The sequence below is a fragment of the Archocentrus centrarchus genome, chromosome 21 (assembly GCF_007364275.1).
Source record: "Archocentrus centrarchus isolate MPI-CPG fArcCen1 chromosome 21, fArcCen1, whole genome shotgun sequence".
NCBI classification, from domain to species: domain Eukaryota; kingdom Metazoa; phylum Chordata; class Actinopteri; order Cichliformes; family Cichlidae; genus Archocentrus; species Archocentrus centrarchus.
In genome coordinates, this window is record NC_044366.1 from 16881024 (window position 1) to 16901850 (window position 20827).

Sequence of the window (20827 nt, forward strand, 5' to 3'; positions counted from 1 at the left end):
TTTTCCCATTGATGCACCTCTTGAACTCTTGACCCAGATGCTATGGCACTCGGTTCAGACACCGCTAGCAGCATGAACCTCGCAGGACAGTATTACTCCTCAGTCCCAGGCATTACACAAGAATCTCAAGTAGAATCAAAGTGGCCCTTTGCATTGGTTGCATAACCTAGCTAACTACAGAGGAAATGCTGCTCTTTGTAGATCCAAGACAAAAGCAACAAGCATGTTTCTTTAAAAAGGAGCACAGATTCACTGAACACCACAAAGCTTGCCTGTGGAATCTAGTGCTATAAAGGTTATGAAACTGAGTGAATGAACACAAGTAGAGCTATCCCCAAAAGAGATTATGTTAGTCCATATTTATAAAAAACAGGTTTGAGGAAAATCAGAAAGTATTTAAAACAACCTGAAAGGAAACAGCTGTGTGTGACCAGCTCCTGAGTGTGGCATTTGGTCTGGAAGGACGGGCTGGACCTGCTAACCCGACCTAATACAGAGGAGAAAGAAAACTCTGAGGTAGATAACTGCTCTGACTGACAACCAGGTCGAATCACAGGCTTACTACAGGACAGTTAAAATGCTTCAATCAACTATTTTCAAAAAAATTTGCAACTTATTTTTAAAAGTCCTATTTTATATCAGATTGCAGTTGTAGCATTCTCCTATCAGTTTTTTTTTTCCTTTAAAACAAATGTTTACTATAGTGTTGCATTATCCCACTTTTCCTGGAAGTCATCTGTGGCACTTGTTGGGAGTCTTCCTTCATGCTTGTGTGCATGTCTGTATTAAACTAAATGTAAATGTACACAAAAAGGCACACTGTATAACTGCACTCTATTTTGCAGGGTCACCTGTCCCCCCGTTAAAGAGACAAACGACAGTATTTCCTCACAATCTTTGGTGACGCAAACTACAAGTGAAAGTGCCAAGTTTGATTGTTTCCTATCAAAGAGTGAGGTGCAATAAAATACACACATTTATCTCATTTTTACCCTTTAACTCTCGGGAATTTTTGGCCAAGTTCTATTGTAAGGCTTTGATTACATTTTTTTTTCCCCCCACAATCATATGTCCATGTTTCCCGTTTTCCAAAGAAAAGTGAAAAATACATAGCCCACCAAAAAAAACAATTAACAATACCCCCCAAAAAGTGAAAGCACAGCCAACAAACAAAATACATTGTCTCTTGTCTCAGCCCCCCCCCCCCCCCCCCCCCCCCCCCCCCGCCCCACAAAGTTTAATTTCCGCTATTCTACAAAACACATTTGAACATCCACACAAATGTACGGTCTTTTTTTCTAAATAAATATTCCATCCAATAAAATAATCTTTGGAAAATTTCTTCTGCTGCTCCAGTAGTTTTTGGAGGAAGGGAGCCAAAACACATATTCCATTAAAAAAAAGACCTACCATAGGTGGGAGCACTCATCATTTTTTTTTTTTTTTTTCCTGGTTTATTGCCGCTCTGTGGTGGCTGTATCAAAACTATTAAGGCAGATTTTCAGATAGCAAGATTGAGTAAAAACAACACTAAACACTTCACCATATCAACACTCACACAGCAAGCACAAAAATGTCATTTTCAAATGTTTGGCTAAAAAAAAAAAAAACTTCCGGAAAAAAAAAGCTAACAGAAAACATACTTGCACGGCTAGTCACATGATTCCTTCTTGTGTCCTGTGGCAATCCCGAGTAAAAAATAAACATTCTAGTATGAAAATAAAACTTCTTTAAATAAAATTCAACTCATTTGATGAACTCTGAAAATGATACCCAAAACAGTGTCACTTAAACATTTGCAGAGCAAAACAGTGAAAGATCCTTAGCGTCCGCTACAATTGTAGACATGATTGTTTCGGCTGTTGTCCAAAGGTTACCTCAGCACTACTTGGTTTGTTGGTAGGAATAGGGGGAATGATTGCTAGATGAGTCCACCTGTGACTGTGCACTGTTTTCCTGGAAAAGAAAGTAATAACTCAAATTACTTGTCAAAATATTTTGCTAAAAGTGAAGCTGTAATTTTGTTACTGCACATACTTCCACAGGAACAGTGGCTGTCTGCAGATGTGCATACTGTGGGATATATGCTCCTTGCATGGCTGTGTTGGGAGCCATAAACTGCAAGAAAAATGGAAATTGAGACACAGAGAGCTTATTCATAGACCTAAATAAACATATCTTAATACATTTTTCCTCACACAAGTATAATGAATCAACTAATCTGATTCCATGGAAGGTTCTCTCACCGTTCCAGCGCTACCCAAGGAGAGGTGACTCATCTGCTGAGCGAGAGGGGCCATCATGGAAGGAGGCTGCAGTGACAGAGATGGGTCGATAGAGGGCGATAGCACTGTACCCTGTAATGACAGTGTGAGCAGGTGAAGACATTTCTGCAAAGCAAAAATACTCAATAACACATTGAAGGAAGATGACAGAATGCCATGTCAAGCATGCATGACATCTGGGGTTGTCTTTTAGGCAAAGAGAAAGTGAATAATCTCATGCTGCAGCAGAACGTGAAAGCTGAGAAAGTTGTCTGTAAGCATCTTGACTGGCTTGACACATCAGGCAGTATTTTCTTGTCTTTACTGGCTCATTTTCAAACCAAGAAAGAACTCTCCCATCAATTTAAATGCGTTATAAAATATTTAGTATCTGTTGTTGAATACACAGCTTCATATAGTGCATCTAAAACAGCTGTTTATACATCACTACATAAATATTTTAGTACTCAATCCTCAAAAATCAGTGTCACAACTACTTTACCATATGGTGTCAATTTGTTTACACTAAACTACAGACATATTTGATGACTAAAAGAGAACTGTGATGAAGGAAACACAGAACTCTTGTTCTTACTGGGTGCTGCATGATGTAGGATTGATGAGGCATCCAGGATGGGTTCTGCATCTGGAACATTAACAAACACACTCTGTAAACAGTCTGGCTCAGAGCAAATGCTATTTCCAGAGATCACATTCTACTGTGATTGGCACAGCAGCAAGCATAAAAGACCATACTGGCCTTTGTCACATACTTGACCTACATCTCCCAAACCCCACAGGAACAGTTTCTGAATCTCAAAGACACATGGTTTATAAACATACATGCAACTGAATGAAATGTTTCTTTTAAAATGTTCATGCATTTTATACATAAACACTACATTGCCAAAAGTATTCACACCCATATGAACCTGAGTGACATCCCATTCTTAATCCATAGGGTTCAGTATGTTGGATGACCCCCTCCCAACTTTACACTTGGCACAATGCAGCCAGACAAGTACTGTTCCCTGGCAACTGCCAGACCCAGGCTCATCCATCAGAATGCCAGAAGAAGCGTGATTTGTCACTCTAGAGAACATGACTCCACTTCTCTAGAGTCAAGTGGCGGCGTGCTTTACACCACTGCATCCGAAGCTTTACATTGAGTTTGGTGATGTAAGGCTTGGATGCAGCTGCTCAGCCATGGAAACCCATTCCATGAAGCTCTCTATGCACTGTTCTTAACCTAATCCGAAGGCCACATGAAGTTTGGAGGTCTGTAGTGAATGACTCGGCAGAAATTTGGCAACCTCTGCGCACTGTGAGCTTCAGAATTCGCTGACCCCGCTCTGTGATTTTACATGGCCTACCACTTTGTAGCTGAACTGCTGTCATTCCCAATCGCTTCCACTTTGTTATAACACCACTATAACACAATAGTTGACTTTGGAATATATAATAGTGAGAAAATTTCACAACTGGACTATCACGGAACCACGCTGGAATTCACTGAGTTTCTGAGAGTGACCCATTCTTTCACCAATGTTTATAGAAGCAGTATGCATGCCTAGGTGCATTATTGTATACACCTGTGGCCATGGAAGTGACTGGAACACCTGAATTCAATGATTTGGATGGGTGAGTGAATACTTTCGGCAATATAGTGTGTAAAAAAAAATAAGTGTGTATGTTTCAAAAGTGCATATTTATAGAAAAAAAAAATTCAAACCTGATATGTTGAAAGTGGAGACATATAAGGAGACATGGAAGTTTGAGTAATCATCCTGTTTGGAATACTGTATGGTGGTGGAAAAAATCTGCAAATCCAGAATTGAGAATATTTTTTTATAAAATAAAAAATGTATTGGATATTAGATGCAATAAAATATACTGAAACAACAAAAGTGCAATATACATGTTAATCTAGTTTACCCATTTTGCATAGCAGCTGCACTGGGATCATATGTGAGTGTCATTCCAGCCTGAGGGGAAAGAACACACAAGTTTAGCAACTCAGCTGAAGCCTGCAACTTTAAATAACACACAAATCATCATCTATGCTGTGACTCTTTATACCCCTGGGTCTGAAAAGTGACAATGTTCATCTTTCAGTATTTTTAATGTAATAAAAATTGAGAAAAAAAAAAAAGGGAGCATATAAGAACATATAAGAACAAACACTGTGCTACAGTGTTTGTACTGAGTAACCAAACACATCTCTTCAGCTGACAGTGTGTAAAGAGCTGGAGCTTGCCAGAAAGTATTATTGTATATTGGAAATGTAATATCAGTCCTTGAACAACAGATGCTATAAACGAATAATGCCACTCAAAATGTTTATATCTATAAGTTTTATTCCTTGAAGGCCAGGAACAACACATATTGTATGGAGTATCAAACCATCATTTGCCATTTATATCCTAGGCTTTAAAGCCGACAACCTGAGATGATTGCGTGGTCCAACCTTTACAAACTAGTTATTAGATGGCTTTATTTCGCAGACAAACAGCTATGCAGCTAAGAAATAAGTCACCAATGGTGTGGTGCCTTGTTCCTCTTTTTTTTTGGGAACAGAAGTTGCAGTTATTACTTATAATTCCCTTTTAGTTAATTCACTTGGTAGAAACACAATTTATGACACATTTATTCATGCCCTGCAGAACAGGAACTAAAACTAGAGTCAGGCCTCCAACACAAGTTAAGGGTGGGCCCTGGAACAAGGACAGGATAATCTACTGATGAGACTGTTACACCCAGGTGATAAAACAAATGACTTCAGTGGTGTCCAACAGCACAGAAATCGCTCTTTTAAGAAAACTTATGGCATTGCTATAGCCCCGACCAAATGCAGACTCACAGGACATTCTATGTACATTAACAGTGCCCACAGTAGACACAGTAGAAATATGCCCCAAAGCTGGAGCTACAAGAAATGGGGCCAGTATTCCCAGTAGCTGTAACAATGGTTGGGTCGGTCAGTGCTTGTCTCAGCAGTTAATGAGAAAGGCAGTACTTAAACATGGCCACTCTGCATGCCTAGCTGGTGACAAAACTTACCAATAATTCCATTTGAGAAACCAACCGCTCTCTCAGAGCCACAAAGCTTTTCTGCACATTCACCAAGAAGCCCTGAGCTTGAATGACAGAACTAGCATGCTTGTATATTAGCATTTCCTTGTAGCCAACCCACAGAATCTGACTATTTTTATAATGTAATATATAAATATGTTCCACTTGAAGGGCTGCTAATGCTCAATTGGCACATTCCGTGAATGTGCAAAGGGGCAATGACAGAGCAAACAAGTTTACCATGTATCAGCATGCAGTGTGGTCGTATTTATTATTAGTATCTGTGAGAATGATTGAGGAAAACCATCTTCTGGCCTACTATATGCATTTTTAACTTGCTTGCAGCTCTAAAATAAGACACAACCACGCTTTCTTTTTCTGAATAACAAAATACCAGCTGCCCCAGCATTTGCCTGCTTTCAAAGCAATATAATAAAGACTCCCTCATTCAAAAGAGTCTTTATTACATTGGAGCAGCTTTGTCTGAAAGAACTACATGATAATAGTACTGAACCTGAAGTAATTGAACCTGTAATGATGATCCATTGAGGTATTGCACCTGCCAGTTCACCTGGGGTATTGACTGAGGATACTACTCTTTATCTTTCCCCCAGAGAACAGTATCATTGAGATTACTCTCTACAGGTGTTTATCCTCTGCCAGTTCTGCCAAAAGCATCACACAGTTTGACTGAAACACTGTCAAAGATCATCACACCATTCACTTCTGCTTATCCAATTCAGGGTTTGGGGGTGGGGGGTGGGGGCTGGAGCCTATCTGTGCCAATCTGTTGCAGGGCTAACACAGTCACAACAAACTACTTGTTCAAGTGGCTCCATAGTTTAGAGGTTTACACATTTGCCTAACAATTAAAAGACTCCAGGTTTGATCCTGTGAGGTGACAATTCCCTTTAGGGTTGCATCAGGAAGGGCATCTGGCATAAAAATAAATAAATAATAATAAAAAAATTAATCTGCCAAATCAAACATGCGGAGCTCCACTGCTGTGATGACCCCTTATGAATAAGGGAGCAGCCAAAAGTGGCTTTTTATGAATAAGCTGAGCACAACATTGCAAAATGTGACTCAGTGCCAACTCTGTAACTTAACCCAGGTTTTCCAAACCTAGTTATCAGTGCACTGATGGGCACCACATCAAAAACACAGACAGGTCTGAGCCGCATAATTTCAACAAGAAAAACAAAATATAATGAGTGGCAGCAGCTAAAGCCAGGAAACTGCAGACTGTGCGAATGTGTAAATTACCAGGCTTACCAATATCATTATGGCATCATTAAGGCAGAAATAATGAACAATGTGTTGTTTAGATATATTCTTATGCCATGTAAGACAGTTTTAGTCTTATTTTTTTGAGCTGCAACCCTAGCTGTCCATGCAATGGTTGCTCAGACTCTTACTCCAACCACTTACCAGTCTGGAGTCACCATCCCTTGCCCAGTGTCGACCATTCTGGCCAAATTTATTCTGGCTTTGTCTCTTTTTCTGTCCACCATCAGCAAACTTGCAGAGTAAAGGTTCAGTTGGTGCTAAATAAATAAATAAATAAAAAACAGGAATAGCAAGAGAATAAAATATGAGGTTTGTGTTTAACACACACTATTACACAGACTCATTGTTCATCATTTTCTGTGTAGTCAGTCACTCCTAGGAGTACACATTTACTAGCCACCCTGGGAACACAGACATCTAATTTGGCAGCCGTGGTGCTTTAATCCCCTCCCCTTCCTGAACGAAGCAAGGCCAGCAGAGACTATTTCAGTCTAATAATCCAATTAAAAAGCTTAGAGAGGGAGTGAAAGCCACACAGAGCAGTTCTCCTGTTTTCTTTGTCTATGCTCTGCCTCTTAAGGCTCAGTGTATATGAGCGCTTTACCAGCAGACTCACTGACTCCAGTTGAAAGAATGAATCACTGAGCCAGCCACTGCATCCTGCCCATACAACTCCACCCATTCTTACGCAGACTAACTATAATAGACAGATTGTATTGTCTTCCACATCTTTTTTTTTTTCATACCACTGTATCTAAAAATCAACAAGTCACAGTGAAACTTTAATTTTATTATTTCTGTAATGTATACCAGCAAATATAGGATGGTTATATAGTATGCTCTTACCTGGTACACCTGCAGGTGTCTTAATAAACTTTCCATTGAAGTGGGAAATGACTGCATCACATTTTTCTGTTGACTCCATCCTGAAGCAAAAAAAAAAAAGAAAAAAAAGAAAAAAAAAAGTGAAAAACAACAGAAGTGACATTTACAGCAACAAGGCGTTGGGTGCTTTCCTAAAAGGGCTTCTTTATCAGGCAGTGGAAGCGGTGGTTTGTCATAAAAGATTTTTATCTGCAAGTTCACAGCGTACATCTATTGTAGAACCAACTTGTACAGTATTGGACATGCACAAGAAGATCCCCATGATGAGCTATGATATTTTTGTTTTGCCAATTGTGATTATGGCTTTGATTGTCAGGTATTTTAGTTAAATGTCAGGTTATGCAAGTAGGACTGGCGGAAGTGAGCATTACTACTGCAATTAAACCAACCAGTCATTGTGAAACTATTTTTAAAGGCGTTTCCATTTGTCCATGAACAGCTGGCAATTGGCAACATCCTCAATATATGTCTTTAGGTATTATTTTAAGAATTTTAAAAAATCTGCGTCAAAGGGCACAAAAACAATGAGAATCATCATTTTATTTTTTTGACCCATTTCAAAAGTGTTATTTACATTTATTTGTACTTTTTGATTGGTAATTGAAGTAGAGCAGTAGCTTTGACTAGGCCTGTGGTATTGGATTTAAATTAATTTCACATTTTCCTGTTGATTTTCTTGCCTGTGTTTGTGTTTGTGGAAAGGACAGTGCCACTTGTGTCTATTCCTGGCCATGGCAACACTTTTGTTTTAGTGGACAAAAGTAGGCTCTTCCTGTTTATAGTTATAAGATGCCTCTTTTGGCCGGGAACCAATCCAACATATTTTTTAACAAACAATATACAATGCTAGGTAGAGGCCAGAAAAGCTATCAATCATTTCAGATGCCTAACGTTTACGTGCTTTAGTGATACCAGTGTGTATTTTACATACATACATGACAATTCTGCATTTTGCACCAGAAAAAACACTCTCGATACAGTTTCAGGTTCATATATACAAAATCCAACCTTGCAAAGCCCACTCCTCTGCTGACTCCATTTGAGTCCCTCAAGATGCGTGTGGATATGACTTGGCCAAAATGCTTTAACATGTTCTCCAGTTCCTGCTCATCCACAGACAAAGGCAAGTTGGAGATGTACAAGTTTGTTGGGTCTTGTTCTTGTTGCTGTATGGTTAAAAAAAACACAAATGAAAACATGTAATTAAATACTGGAAATGCCTTAAACACACCTGGCAAACAGAGGAATGTTCCTTGTAGTATCACATACACACTGACTTTAGTAATTCATAGTGGAAGCGGAAAAAAGTCATTTCCTTCCAAATTCCGTATTATTTATCCTCAGTAATGGGTTTATCCTGTGCATGCTTCCTGCTGTTTCTTTATCTGTGTCTCTTTTGGGAGTTTTAGGTAATAAGGAGTCGCTATGAGCAACGATAAGAAGATTTTAAATGCAGCTCATGGTGGCTTAAGGCTCACAGCTGGTTTCTTGATATATTTTAAGAGTATCAGAGGAAATGCAAGACATGGCAATGAATCCCTGGGGAGTGGCCTCTCACCATAGGCATCTGTGTTGTGTTCATCATAGGCAGCAACAATAAGAGAAAACGGAATGACAATAAATTCGCTGCAGCTTGGGCAATGCAAAACAATAGCAATATGTTCAACCTGAGGATTTAACCCTCAAAATGGAATGGTTGTTGGTGCCTGATGGGCTGGTCTGAGTATTTAATAAACTGCTGATCTATTGGGATTTCCCACACAACCATCTCTAGGGTTCACAGAAAAAAGTCTGAAAAAGAAACTATCCAGTGAGCAGCAGTTCTCTGGGCAAAAATGTCTTGTCGATGGCAAGAGCAACTCAGATAACCATTTATTACAATCAGCGTATGCAGAAGAGCATCTCTGAACACACAGCAGCAGCAGAAGACCACGCTGAACTGCACTCATTTCAGCTAAGAACAAGGAAGTGAAGCTATAGTTCACACAGGTTCTGCTTAACCTTTTATATCTTTGCCGGCAGAATCTAGCATGTCCGAGCAATGTAGACACCTATAAATGAATAAGTTTACTTTTTCATGGTTGTTGACTTATTGTAACTTTATTCACAGGGAATTTTGACCTAGTACTTACTGTTACTTGTGGCTTACGCAATAGGAGTTGAGAGTTAGGTGAATCATTACATTTTATAGATCCAGCACGTCAGCCACACCACGTCCTCTACTTCAATATGAATTCAGTATTGCCTCAATGATCCAAATGTAAATGACAATGGTATACACATAATGAAGTATCCAAACACTTGAGTAACAGGAGAGAAAAATAAAACATATCCTTAATTTGGCACTTCCCATCACCTGTCTTCAAAATAATAATGAGAAAAAAAATACAGGAAAAGGACCAGCTCAAAGTAAAAGACAATTAAACCCAAATAAGATGCTGAAATAGTAAGAACACAGCTTAAAATGCAACACTTTATAATGGCCTTTACCTTTCTAAACAACATTAAACCCAAGCACGCCCTTTAAAGCTGCTCTATTCTAATTAAAAAGCATATTGGCTGCAGTACAACATCACAAGAAGCCCCACTGAACCCCACAGGTGGAAATGACACTTGCTCAGTGCTTTTCAGGCAATCCACTGTCCTATACTGGGAGATGCTACATTTAGTAAAGATTCCCTGAAGACAGACATGCTACTGAAACACATCGACATGTTGGATGTACATAAAATAATCTCTCTCTCTCTTTCTTTTTCTCTCTCTTTTTCTCTTGCTCACACACACACACACACACACCCACACCCACACCCACAAATCAAACTGTGACATAATTAACACATTTAACATTTGTTTAATGACATCTGGTGTCATAGATTTTGAAACTTTTAAATTTTATCTTAGTATTTGGTATGAACCCTACTGGTTTTAATGATAGCATGCACGCCACAAAGCCTGATGATCTATGTCATCCCTGTATGGTTTTAAAACATTTCTATGACATCAGGAAAGCTTGGATTTCTCAGTCTTTAAGTGTCCCCATAAATGATCAGATGGGTTAAGGTCACATTACTGTGGAGCAAAGTTCTCCTTGGACTACTTGGCCTTAGTTCATGCAAAGGGTTGACTATGTCTTGGCATGCTGTCCTGCTGCAGTATAACTTCTTGGACGCTGCCAAAACAATGTGTCACAATGGATTTGAGACACTGTGTCTCTTTACATAAACTCCTCATTTACTTCCATAAATCTCTAACTTGGATTCACAAATACATTTTAATTTTTGGTATGTCTTAGCTCTGCCCAAGCATTTGGCCTTTCCCTTTTTTTTGTAAAAAAAAAAAGAAGCATTTTAGTGATCAGCACTTATCCTCTGAGGCCATTACCACAGAGCCTTCTTTTGGTGACTGGAATCTTTTACTTTTTATTTTGCTAATTATGCATCTGTGATGAAGTGGATTTACTTTTGCCCAGTGAACAAAGCTTTATGTATTGATCTTGTAATGATGTAGTAACTTCTGGTTTGTGTCACTGTGATTTTAGTACAACTGATACTGTTTCTCCAAAGTGCACTGGAGTTTCATGCACCTCCGAAACTTTCAGTCAAGCCCTTTGACACAGAATAAGAACTTGAGTCATTTTGTCCTGATGTCATGTTTCCCAGTAATCACAACGCTGCTTAACAAATAACGTTCTAAGCAAAATACTGTAATAAACCATATTTATAACAGCTTAGCAATGACTGCAACCTGATCTACTTGACCAAGCTTCTGATGAGTAGATCAACTCCAGCTGAGCATCAACTGACTGCAAGCTTCAACAGAAGGAATATTAATCAAGGAATAATCAGTCCCAGCAAACATGTCATAATGTTTTGTTTATTTTTAATGTCTAAATCCTCAAACTTTCAGATTTTTTCCATGTTCATATAGAAATAAGACACCAATACTAAGATGAAGTTGTTTGGATTGCTCTGTATTCATCATAACCCATGTATGAGCGCATGAGCATATTACCAAATGCACTTTGACACAAGAGGAGAGAATTACTACGTGATGATAACAAATGCAGCCAGAGTCCAGGTGACTTTGCACAAGCAAGAATCAAAATGGAAAATGATAAGACAACACAAGTGAAGAAGACTAATAAAGAAAGCGAGAATGATTGAGCACCAGTTCAGAAAGCTGCGTGTCTCAGTAGAGACCTTTTAAATGCAGTCAGGTACTCGCTATTAAAGAAAGTAGTAACTGTGACCTCACAGTTCACTGAGCATCGACTCCGAAATCAAGTTTAAGGCACACAAGCCACAAATACCTGCTACACATTAATCTAGCATTGTGTTCATTAAAAATAACTGCAAATAGTATAACTGCAATCCAGTAGAGTACATACTCAGTCTGTGTTAGTGTAAAGTTTTGTTTCTAATTATTTCACTCGTTCTGTTTACAAAGCATCACCCTGTAAGCACTTCTATAATTCACATGCAGAGATCTGTCAGCTGCAACAAACTGGTGCATGGGTTACCTTTGTCAGACATACAGTAATTACACAAATAGACACTGTTGTCAGCACACATTTCCTGCACGACTCAACTCAGTGATCACAGAGTCATGGAGCACACTAAAGATCAATGATTGTGGAGCATATATCTTGCAAGCCTGCCATTTAATACCTCAAGGATTAGTTTTAAGTTCATCAAATAGCCTTAAGGAGGACAAAGAGTGTAACTGAATGACCTGTATTGATGTGATATCAGGATTAGTCTGTAATGAATCCTTACCTTGGCCATCTGAGCTTGGACACCAGCTGTCTTCAGGGCAGCCACAGCTTTCTGAGCTGCAGCAGGGCTGTCGAAGTCCACAAAGCCATATCCTGAGGAGATGAAACACAGAATTAAGACAATACCAAATACATTATATAAGAAGGAGACACGGCTCTCAACAAATCCTGAATAAAAACCTATAGGAGGAACTCTGCGCCACTCAGTAGCTGAACAGGAAAGCATATTAGTCAGTCATGTTGTTGTACTGCTGCATGCACACAGCTCATGGCAGTTTCAGCTATGTGACATATCTCCTAATTTAATATCGTAGTAAATACGTGGGAAAGTTCACTTAGTTTAAACTTTTATTTTAATTATGCTATCCATAAGGTGAATTAACATAGAATTTATTTAGTGCTCTCATGGGATATAAGCAGAGACTCTAATCAGGTTGGCACTCTGGATTGAGCTGTTAATGAAGCAGCAATGCTGCGAAATTATGCACATGCAAAGTTGGAAGTTTAACTCAAAAAGCTCAAAGTTTAACTTTAAGCTTTTTGAAACCTGCTTTAGTTGCAAAGTCTCCAAATTTTTTCTGTGGTTTGTGCTGGATATAAATGGAGGGCTTGCAGTTTTTATGCCCCAGTAACCACTGAAATTAAAGCTATGGTTCTCTCTCCTCATTCGTTCAGATAGGGTCATCAAAATAGCCCAAATAGCTACTCTAACATTTCAAAAATCGATGTCAACTGTTGAGACTTGTTTCTAGAAGGACTGGTGATACCCGGCACAGCTAATGATAGAATCACTGTGCAGGCTGACCTACTGCGATTTAAGGTGCGTTTACTGCACTACTAAAAAAGTCTATTTTTCTCTTTCCGTGTGTTTTATACAATATAATTCTATTTATATAAATATGATTGATTTGTGTGTGTGTGTGTGTGTGTGTGTGTGTAAGTAGGGGGAAAAAGTGCTGAGGGTGCAGATACCAGTGGGTCAGGTCAGCTCTTTGTAATGGGGGGTACAAACAGGGTGTAGCTTCTACTGCACTTGATATATGTAACACATTTAAAATGAGTCAGGATGAATATGTCAGAGCACTTTCAGCTAAGAAATGGGTCACACTCTTTTATGTGAATCTTGTCTGACAGTTCTTAAAAACAGCTAGAACAGTGAAACAAATTTGGTTTATCTTTTAAACTCAAGATAAATAAGGTCATTGCAAAAGCCTGTTCTATTTAAAATTCAGTCAGAGCCTTGCAAGGTCTTTAATAGTTTCCCATTTCACTGAGGGGCTTTGATTTACTGGCATCTGTATAATCCAGTAGAGAGTGACAAAGCAATCTCTTAATCCCATTACCCCTAGAGAGATTCAGCAAGTCCCGCTTTAGTCAGGTGGGCAATCTACTAGAACTGGACTAAGACCAACAATGTCACTCAGCAAGAAGAGGAAGAGCTGGCTGCTTCTTCCCAGGCACCGTGCACAACAACGACAAACAAGCAAACAGACGAGACCTGCTGCTTAAAACAACACGAGCTGAGAAGCAGCTTTAAGCAGCCTGACTGCCTGTTTCCTGAATTGCCTTGTTGATCTGAAATGACATGGCTCCTGAATGGCTTGGTGTTTTAACAGAATTTACACCCTTGATGACGCAGGTTTTTTCTTTTGGAATTTTAGGAATGTGTAGGTGCTGAGTATCTTGCGTGTCAGTCTCCTGTTTAATCTGAATGAAGAAAAAAAGAGGGCAGTGCTTGAAAGACAAAAAGAAGAAGGAGGAAAAAAAACATGACACACCTTTGCACTTATTTGTAGTCTTGTCCAGGATGGCTTTTGTTGATACAATTTTGCCATACCTAAGGGAGGAGCAGAAAGGCGAGGCATTGTTAGCAGGTTTATGCACCAGACGCAGCCAGCTAGAAAACTGAGAGAGGGTTGAGCAACAATCCATGACATCACTGTAAAAATATGAGAAACAGGAAGTGGTTTCCATGTGGTGCTGAAAACCCCACCGTGCTGCAAACAAGTAATCGCTAATCTCAAACAGTCCCTTTACCGTAGACCAAACTAAACCACTGTAACAAACTTAACAGTTTTGTGCTTTCGTCTCATACAAAAAGGGTCACTGCTAAAGCAACTGTGTCATTGACTGTTTCCATTTTATATTTCGGCATACTTGTGAACTATATATAACTTAAAATTGTCTTCCCGGAAGATTTTTTCACTAACAGATTTTTGTAAAGTACTGGCAAACCCGTGCCTCGCAAAACACAAAGTTTATGTCAGTCAAACCTCTGGCCTTGTTCATGTTGTAGCCTTCATTTCAACAGAACTGTCACAGTATGCATGCAGACCACAACTCCACTTGTGCAGGTAACCCTCTTTCATAACAGTATTTCCCATGTCATCTTATGTTTACCAAATGGAGGAAAGAATATTGTTGACTGTCTTTTCAACCCTCAAACCTCAACACCCCTTAAAGTGACCATGTTACTTTAGCGTAAATTCTTGAAAGACAGAACCTCAAATAGTTTTGTCACAAATATGACCTCTATAGTGGTTAAAAAGTCCTTTTTTAGGTACACGTTTCAGTCATCTTCAAATTAGAACGGGTTTAGAAACCAAATTTCTGACCAAAATGGAAAATAGAAAATCTCCAGAACTGCCCACACAACTGGTTAACTTTGGTTTGGGTGAAAAGTTCTTTATAATGTAATTTATTTATTTGCAACATAATTATTTCATTTTTAATTTGCACAGTAGTGTCCAATCTGAAGAGTTTATATATTTAATACTATCCACAATGTAATCTGAAGTAAGCTAGGATGAGATATTAGCTACAGATGCTAAACTGGGTGAAAGAGCACGAACTTATGACCCTTTTTTCTTCTGAACTTTAATCTTTAAATCATGCAACTACAGATCATGCTACTTCTCTTACAGTACCATCAAAACCTAACACATAACTACTTAACACAACATTAAGACCCTTCATTTTGATCTAGTGAAGTATTCAGAATGCACAAGTCAAGTCTTGTTTGTTCCTATATTTACAGAGGAAGTGGTACAGCAGCACGTTTCACGAGATCTGTGATACACCTATATACATCATAACAAATAAATATGATTGCAACCGCATCCTCAAATGATTCAAAACTAAAAAAAATATTTAACTAAAAACTTGAAAGTTAACTAAATGCATCTGCATACAATTGAACTGCACATTTTTCCTTCTTATTCAGTGCCATATTTTCAAGATAGGGGCCTCAGAAAAAAAAAAAGGAAATGAAATTTCTGAAGTTCCTGTGATCTGTCTCCTTGGTGTGTGTCTATATATATATATATATATATATATATATATCAGTGACGTGCAGTCAGGGGAGGCAGGTGAGGCACGGCCTCACCTGTCATCGTGGAAATATAAAATTAAAAAATAAATTAAATGGTTATATTCATTCAGTGATTTTTATTTTAAAGTTCTTTTCCATTTAACTACACCATTTTTAGATTAGTTTTTTCAAAATCGCTGAATTTTTGCATTTGCCGGTCAAATACTAAGAGACGAACGGTGAGGCACCAGCCCGGCGAGCCGCACCACGGATTGCGCAATCCGTGGTGCGGCTCAGTATAGTCATTGCCAATGACTACTAACTGTGCTGGCATGCTATGCAGTGAGACCGGATTACTTTCCCTTTGCATGTGGCAATTAAAATGTTCTAACACTTTTACTATATGAACTAAATTTCTATATTTTAGCTGGTGTATATAATGCACAGTTTTTTTTGTTGTTTTTTTCATTAACAACTGTATGTGTGTAATGCATTCTTGTGTTGAGCGATCATGAAACTGCTGCGAAGAGACACTAGGTGAGGCACGCAGTTCTCGTGCCTCATGGTAGGGGGCGCTGGTGATCCCAGGGACTCTACGACTCCTCGGCGGCAAGCTACCATAAACAGTTAGCAAGGCCAGTTAGTTTTTCCTGTTGCTTGGCCTTATGTTCAACATGGAAGATTACATAACTCAACTGAAAGAATTTTCTAAACTGGACTTTCAATCGAAGCAGAAGATAATAATTAAAGGAAGACCAACACCGGAGCTAAAAGGTTTGCTTCAGACTATGTTAATGTTAAACAAAACAACTTTTGCCAATCAAATGGTGAATAAGCTATATGTTTGTAAATCTGATGTGATGACGTCAGTGCCTCACCAGTCACGACCCTCACCGCACGTCACTGATATATATATATATATATATATATAGCAATGACCGCAGAAAGGGAGCTGTGAATTAACTCAGTGCATACCTTTATTTCACACACATGATGTATGAAATCTTTGCTTCTTGTGCCCTGTATGCTGTCAAGTTGAATCATCTCTTTTCATGTGTGGTTATTTTATTCATTCTGTATTCAAGTGCAGCCTTCAACACTGCTGTTAATATTTGTTAAAATGCATTCATTTTTGGACACACAATTTATTTGTAAAATGGCACATTTATATGTGTTTGCATTCTCATATGGACAAAAGTTTTGGGTCACACCTCCTAATCTTTAAATTCAGCTGTCTTCACTCCCATTGACACAGGTGTATAAAAATCAAGCACTTGGACATTCAGTCCGCCTTTACAAACGTTTGTGAAAGAATTGGTCATTCGATGCACTGCTGCAAAAATTCCGTGAAATTTCTTTCCTTCTCGATATCCCACAATCAACTTTAAGTGGAACCGTTAAGCGGCCGACCATGTGACGTTACAGACTGGGGTTGCTGAATGCTGAGGGCACAGTGTGTAAAAGTCATCAGCGCTCTGCTGACTCAGTAACTGCAGAGTTCCAAACTTCCTCTGGCATTAACATCAGCACAAAAACTGTGCAACACGGGCTTCATGGTATGGGTTTCCATGTCCACAAAACCCCTGTACACATCATGTGTAGCTGACCCCGTACTTTAATGTATGCCGATAGTCCGTATACAGTAGTGTATGTCAAGAGTTATAACAGTGTAAATTGAAATCAGACTTGAAAAAAATAAGATAATAAAGATAATAAAGGACAATGGAGCACAGTGATACTCACGGCTGACAGAGCTTGACCAGGTCATGATCTGTGGTTGAAGGGGACAGGCCTCGGATGTAGAGGTTTGTTTTGCTGAGTTGCTCCCAGCCGGCAGTGCTGCTGCTGCTGCTGCTGTTGTTCGTGCTGCTGTTTGTGCTGGGGCTGGGTGGAGCCATGGGATGTGACAATAGGGCAGGTGGCTGGAGTAGGTTGGGAAACAGTAGGTTAGACTCCATTCTAGGCTTATTATCCATTTATATATTGCTACTATAGTCACATACAAGGGGAAAACACTGATCTGTCTGGACCCTGTTTAGCTTTATTATTTATTAATTGTATTTTTTTTTTTCAACACAGCTGTTACTCATAAGCGCAGCGCAATCCCAGTCATACTTTCACAATCAGCCCACTCGGGCACCTATAGCTTTGACATCAGCGCTACACTAATATCACAATGCCTCAAGGTGTCGAATAAGCTATTTGCAGTCATCTCAGGTGTAGCTCTAAACCTCTTAACCTTAACATTCTCAATTACAGGTTGCTTTATTTATTTAGGGATGATTTTCAAACTTCAGTATATGTATGTATGACAGTCATTTCCCAATGGGCCATCCCGTTTCTAAGTCTCAGTGTTGTGTATAATAGCTGCTGCGCCTCTTAAACTGAAGGCTGGGAATATACAAAAAGCAAAAGTAAAAGTACTCCAAAGATTGAGCAACTCTGAGCTTTGTGTTTACAAGACACAGATGTCCTAGTCTGACAGAACTTTTGCCTTGGGGGATTTATCTCCCTCCTCACTATCTGACAGTGATTACCCCCAACCCCTCCCCCAACCCCCCTCTTTGAAGAACCACATGCTGAGAGGAAGCTGATGGCATCCCAAGCATGAAGTGGTGACAGGATTGAGCAATCCAAATCTGGACTTCAGCCTAGAGGATCTTCTCTTGTGACCAACTGGTTGCCTGCCTCACATGCCTTCACCGTGAAACAAGCCTGACCTACTCTTTTCCCACTGACTGAAGGCAAACGTCTCAGTCTCCCACATCCTCACCCACCAGTCACCTGCTCTTTGAAGCATGGTGAGATTGCACAACAATTTTAATCGTGAGGGATTAATGGGAAACATCTGATGAAAGCTAAAGGCATTAATTGCCTAAAATTTTGATAACATGTACCAGGGAACACAGGTCACAGACTGTCAGGCCAAAAATGTAAACAATAATGACCTTACACGGTTTCAAGAACAAAAACTCCAAGTACTGTATCGTCCACGTTCAGTCTTCAGGAGGTACTGCACCTCCTGTATCTCTTTATTAACAGAGCCTAGTCACTTAAAAGACAAGTAAAGCATTCATTCACTTATGGATGGGCGTGGGAGGACTGAAGCCAATGGCTGGCTACACCCTGGACTAGTCATCAGTCTGACACAAAGCCAACATAGTTTCACTTACAGTCTAGCTGAATTAAGATCACCAATTAACTGAACAAGCATATCTGTGGACTCTGGGAGGAAGCCTGCAGAGAGGCACAGGGAGAACAAACAAACTCCACACAGCCAGCAGGCTCAAAACAGGAACCCTCTTGCTGTGATGCAACAGTCCTAACCACTGCTCCACTGTGCCACCCAAAAGCAAGAATCATCTTAGTCTCTCATAAGCCTGACTCTTAAGTAGTAATGAATCATATCCTGGAAAAAAAAACAAAAAACACACAAAAAAAAAACCAGCAAAGCTGATGCTATCTTTGGTATCTCTGGGTACATAATATATAAATATCTTTGTTGTATTTAAAGCAAAAACAAAAACAACTGTAACATTCAGGGAAGGAGATGACAAAAAACAACCAAAATCTCTATGTTAAAGTTATAACATTATAAACCTTTTGACAGTCACTGCTGGATGGTAGCTTTGAAAAACTTTTGCAAGCTCTACATACATAAAACATACCAAATAACAGAATCTTATTAAGAAACTGAGACATGCCCTGCACCTCAGTGGCTGTTTAAAACACCAACACACAAGACAAGGCGGTAGTAATAAAGGATTTCGGCCACAAAGCCCAGAGCTTCATGTTTCAAAGTCTGGGATTCAGGTGACTGTAACCTCCCTTTTCTGTGGGGCTGAAAGTGAAATTGGCTTTCAGACAACTGTCTGATGCAGGACTGCGAGAGCCTGAGATGGGGGAGAGGACGACATCTTATCAGCCAGCTCCAGACCAGCGGAGCCCGTCATATCCTAGCCGGAAATATACACAGGGTTTCCAGTAACAGGCCTCACCCATGGAGCTCTAGCCACAGGATAACAGCAAGAGCACCGCAAAGTAAATATGCTTATTCAAACCTTTGACTCAAAGGGAGTTTTCGAAATCTATGTAACTGGGAAAATTTGAATTCATCAGTGGGCAATGAGGCATCCACACTGTGTAATTATATGCTATAGAGAAGCATAGTAGTAGCCTACAGCAAGTAAACTCAGTGGACGAATTACATTCAGGGTGCATACACTCCGAATAGATTATGCAACTATAATGGCTTACCGCACTGACAGAGAGCGTCATGAAACAGAAACCAAACAAAATACAGACTGGTCCATGTAAACATGCAGTCTGGAAATTGTTATGCTGAGTTTAGTTTATGTAAAGTGGTGTTGATGGCCAGTTCATGTTGTCCCCACTACAGGACCTGGACCGCAGCCCAGGAGCAGCAGGTATTCCCATTATTCATAGCCTAAGTGGCCTATTTGGAGATTACGTCACAAAAGTGAACACTGCCGCTTTAAAAAAAAAAAAAAAAAACATTAAAAAAATAAGTTTCAAGCTCACATTAGGTTTACTGGGTCTGTACGTTTTTTTTTTTCAAGTGGACTTATTCTAACGCTTCCACTGAGTGAACTTTACGCCTTAACTCTCGTCTTTCGTAAATATTTGTTAATTTACCTGTTTGCGATGCGGAGTCCTTATCGGGTTTCCAGTATTGGCAAAAATCATCCTCAACTGGACAGTGGGTGTTAGTTATTATGAAATGCACCAAACTCCACGTAGAAGTAGACTACAGGTTTATAGATATCCTCCTTACTCCGCTAAAAGACAAAACAATTGGATTCTGCGCATATTCGCTGTATACATATCCTTGTTGTCGTCGATTATCCGGCAACAGAAACCTCCGCAAATTGTCCCAACTTCAATCGCCCAGCCCCGTTTCTTTTCTACTCAACGACTATACAGGCTTCATTGATTTGCAGTCAGCGCTGCATAGGACAGACGCCGCTACGGTGGGAGAGACCATTTAGGCTTTTTGATGTAGGGGGTGGCGTTTAAGAAAGGTTGCCAAAATTAAGTTCAGTTCTCACATCTGTTGTTTAATGAATATTAAATTAATTTCACTTTTTTATAATTTAACCCTTTTTCGGGTATGCAAGACTATCTACACTGCTTTTGTTACCTAAACACACAAAACCAAGAAGCTGTTTCTCCCTCTGTTGTTGTTTGTGTATGAAAGGATGCATACCAAAC

At 39.4% G+C, this 20827-nt stretch overlaps 1 protein-coding gene across 1 annotated transcript; it reads right to left on the reverse strand.

The window, feature by feature from the left end:
• Positions 1-1431: 1431 nt before the first annotated feature.
• Positions 1432-20536, reverse strand: rbms1b (RNA binding motif, single stranded interacting protein 1b). The gene is made up of 13 exons (XM_030757639.1): positions 20252-20536; positions 17339-17517; positions 14064-14122; positions 12287-12378; positions 8520-8677; positions 7473-7552; positions 6768-6883; positions 4200-4249; positions 3997-4084; positions 2860-2910; positions 2247-2357; positions 2038-2118; positions 1432-1956 (listed from the first exon to the last, which is right to left on the reverse strand). The coding sequence occupies exons 1-13, from the start codon at positions 20300-20302 to the stop codon at positions 1885-1887; spliced, it is 1188 nt and encodes a 395-aa protein (XP_030613499.1). The 5' UTR covers positions 20303-20536; the 3' UTR covers positions 1432-1884.
• Between the last annotated feature and the right edge of the window lie 291 nt (positions 20537-20827).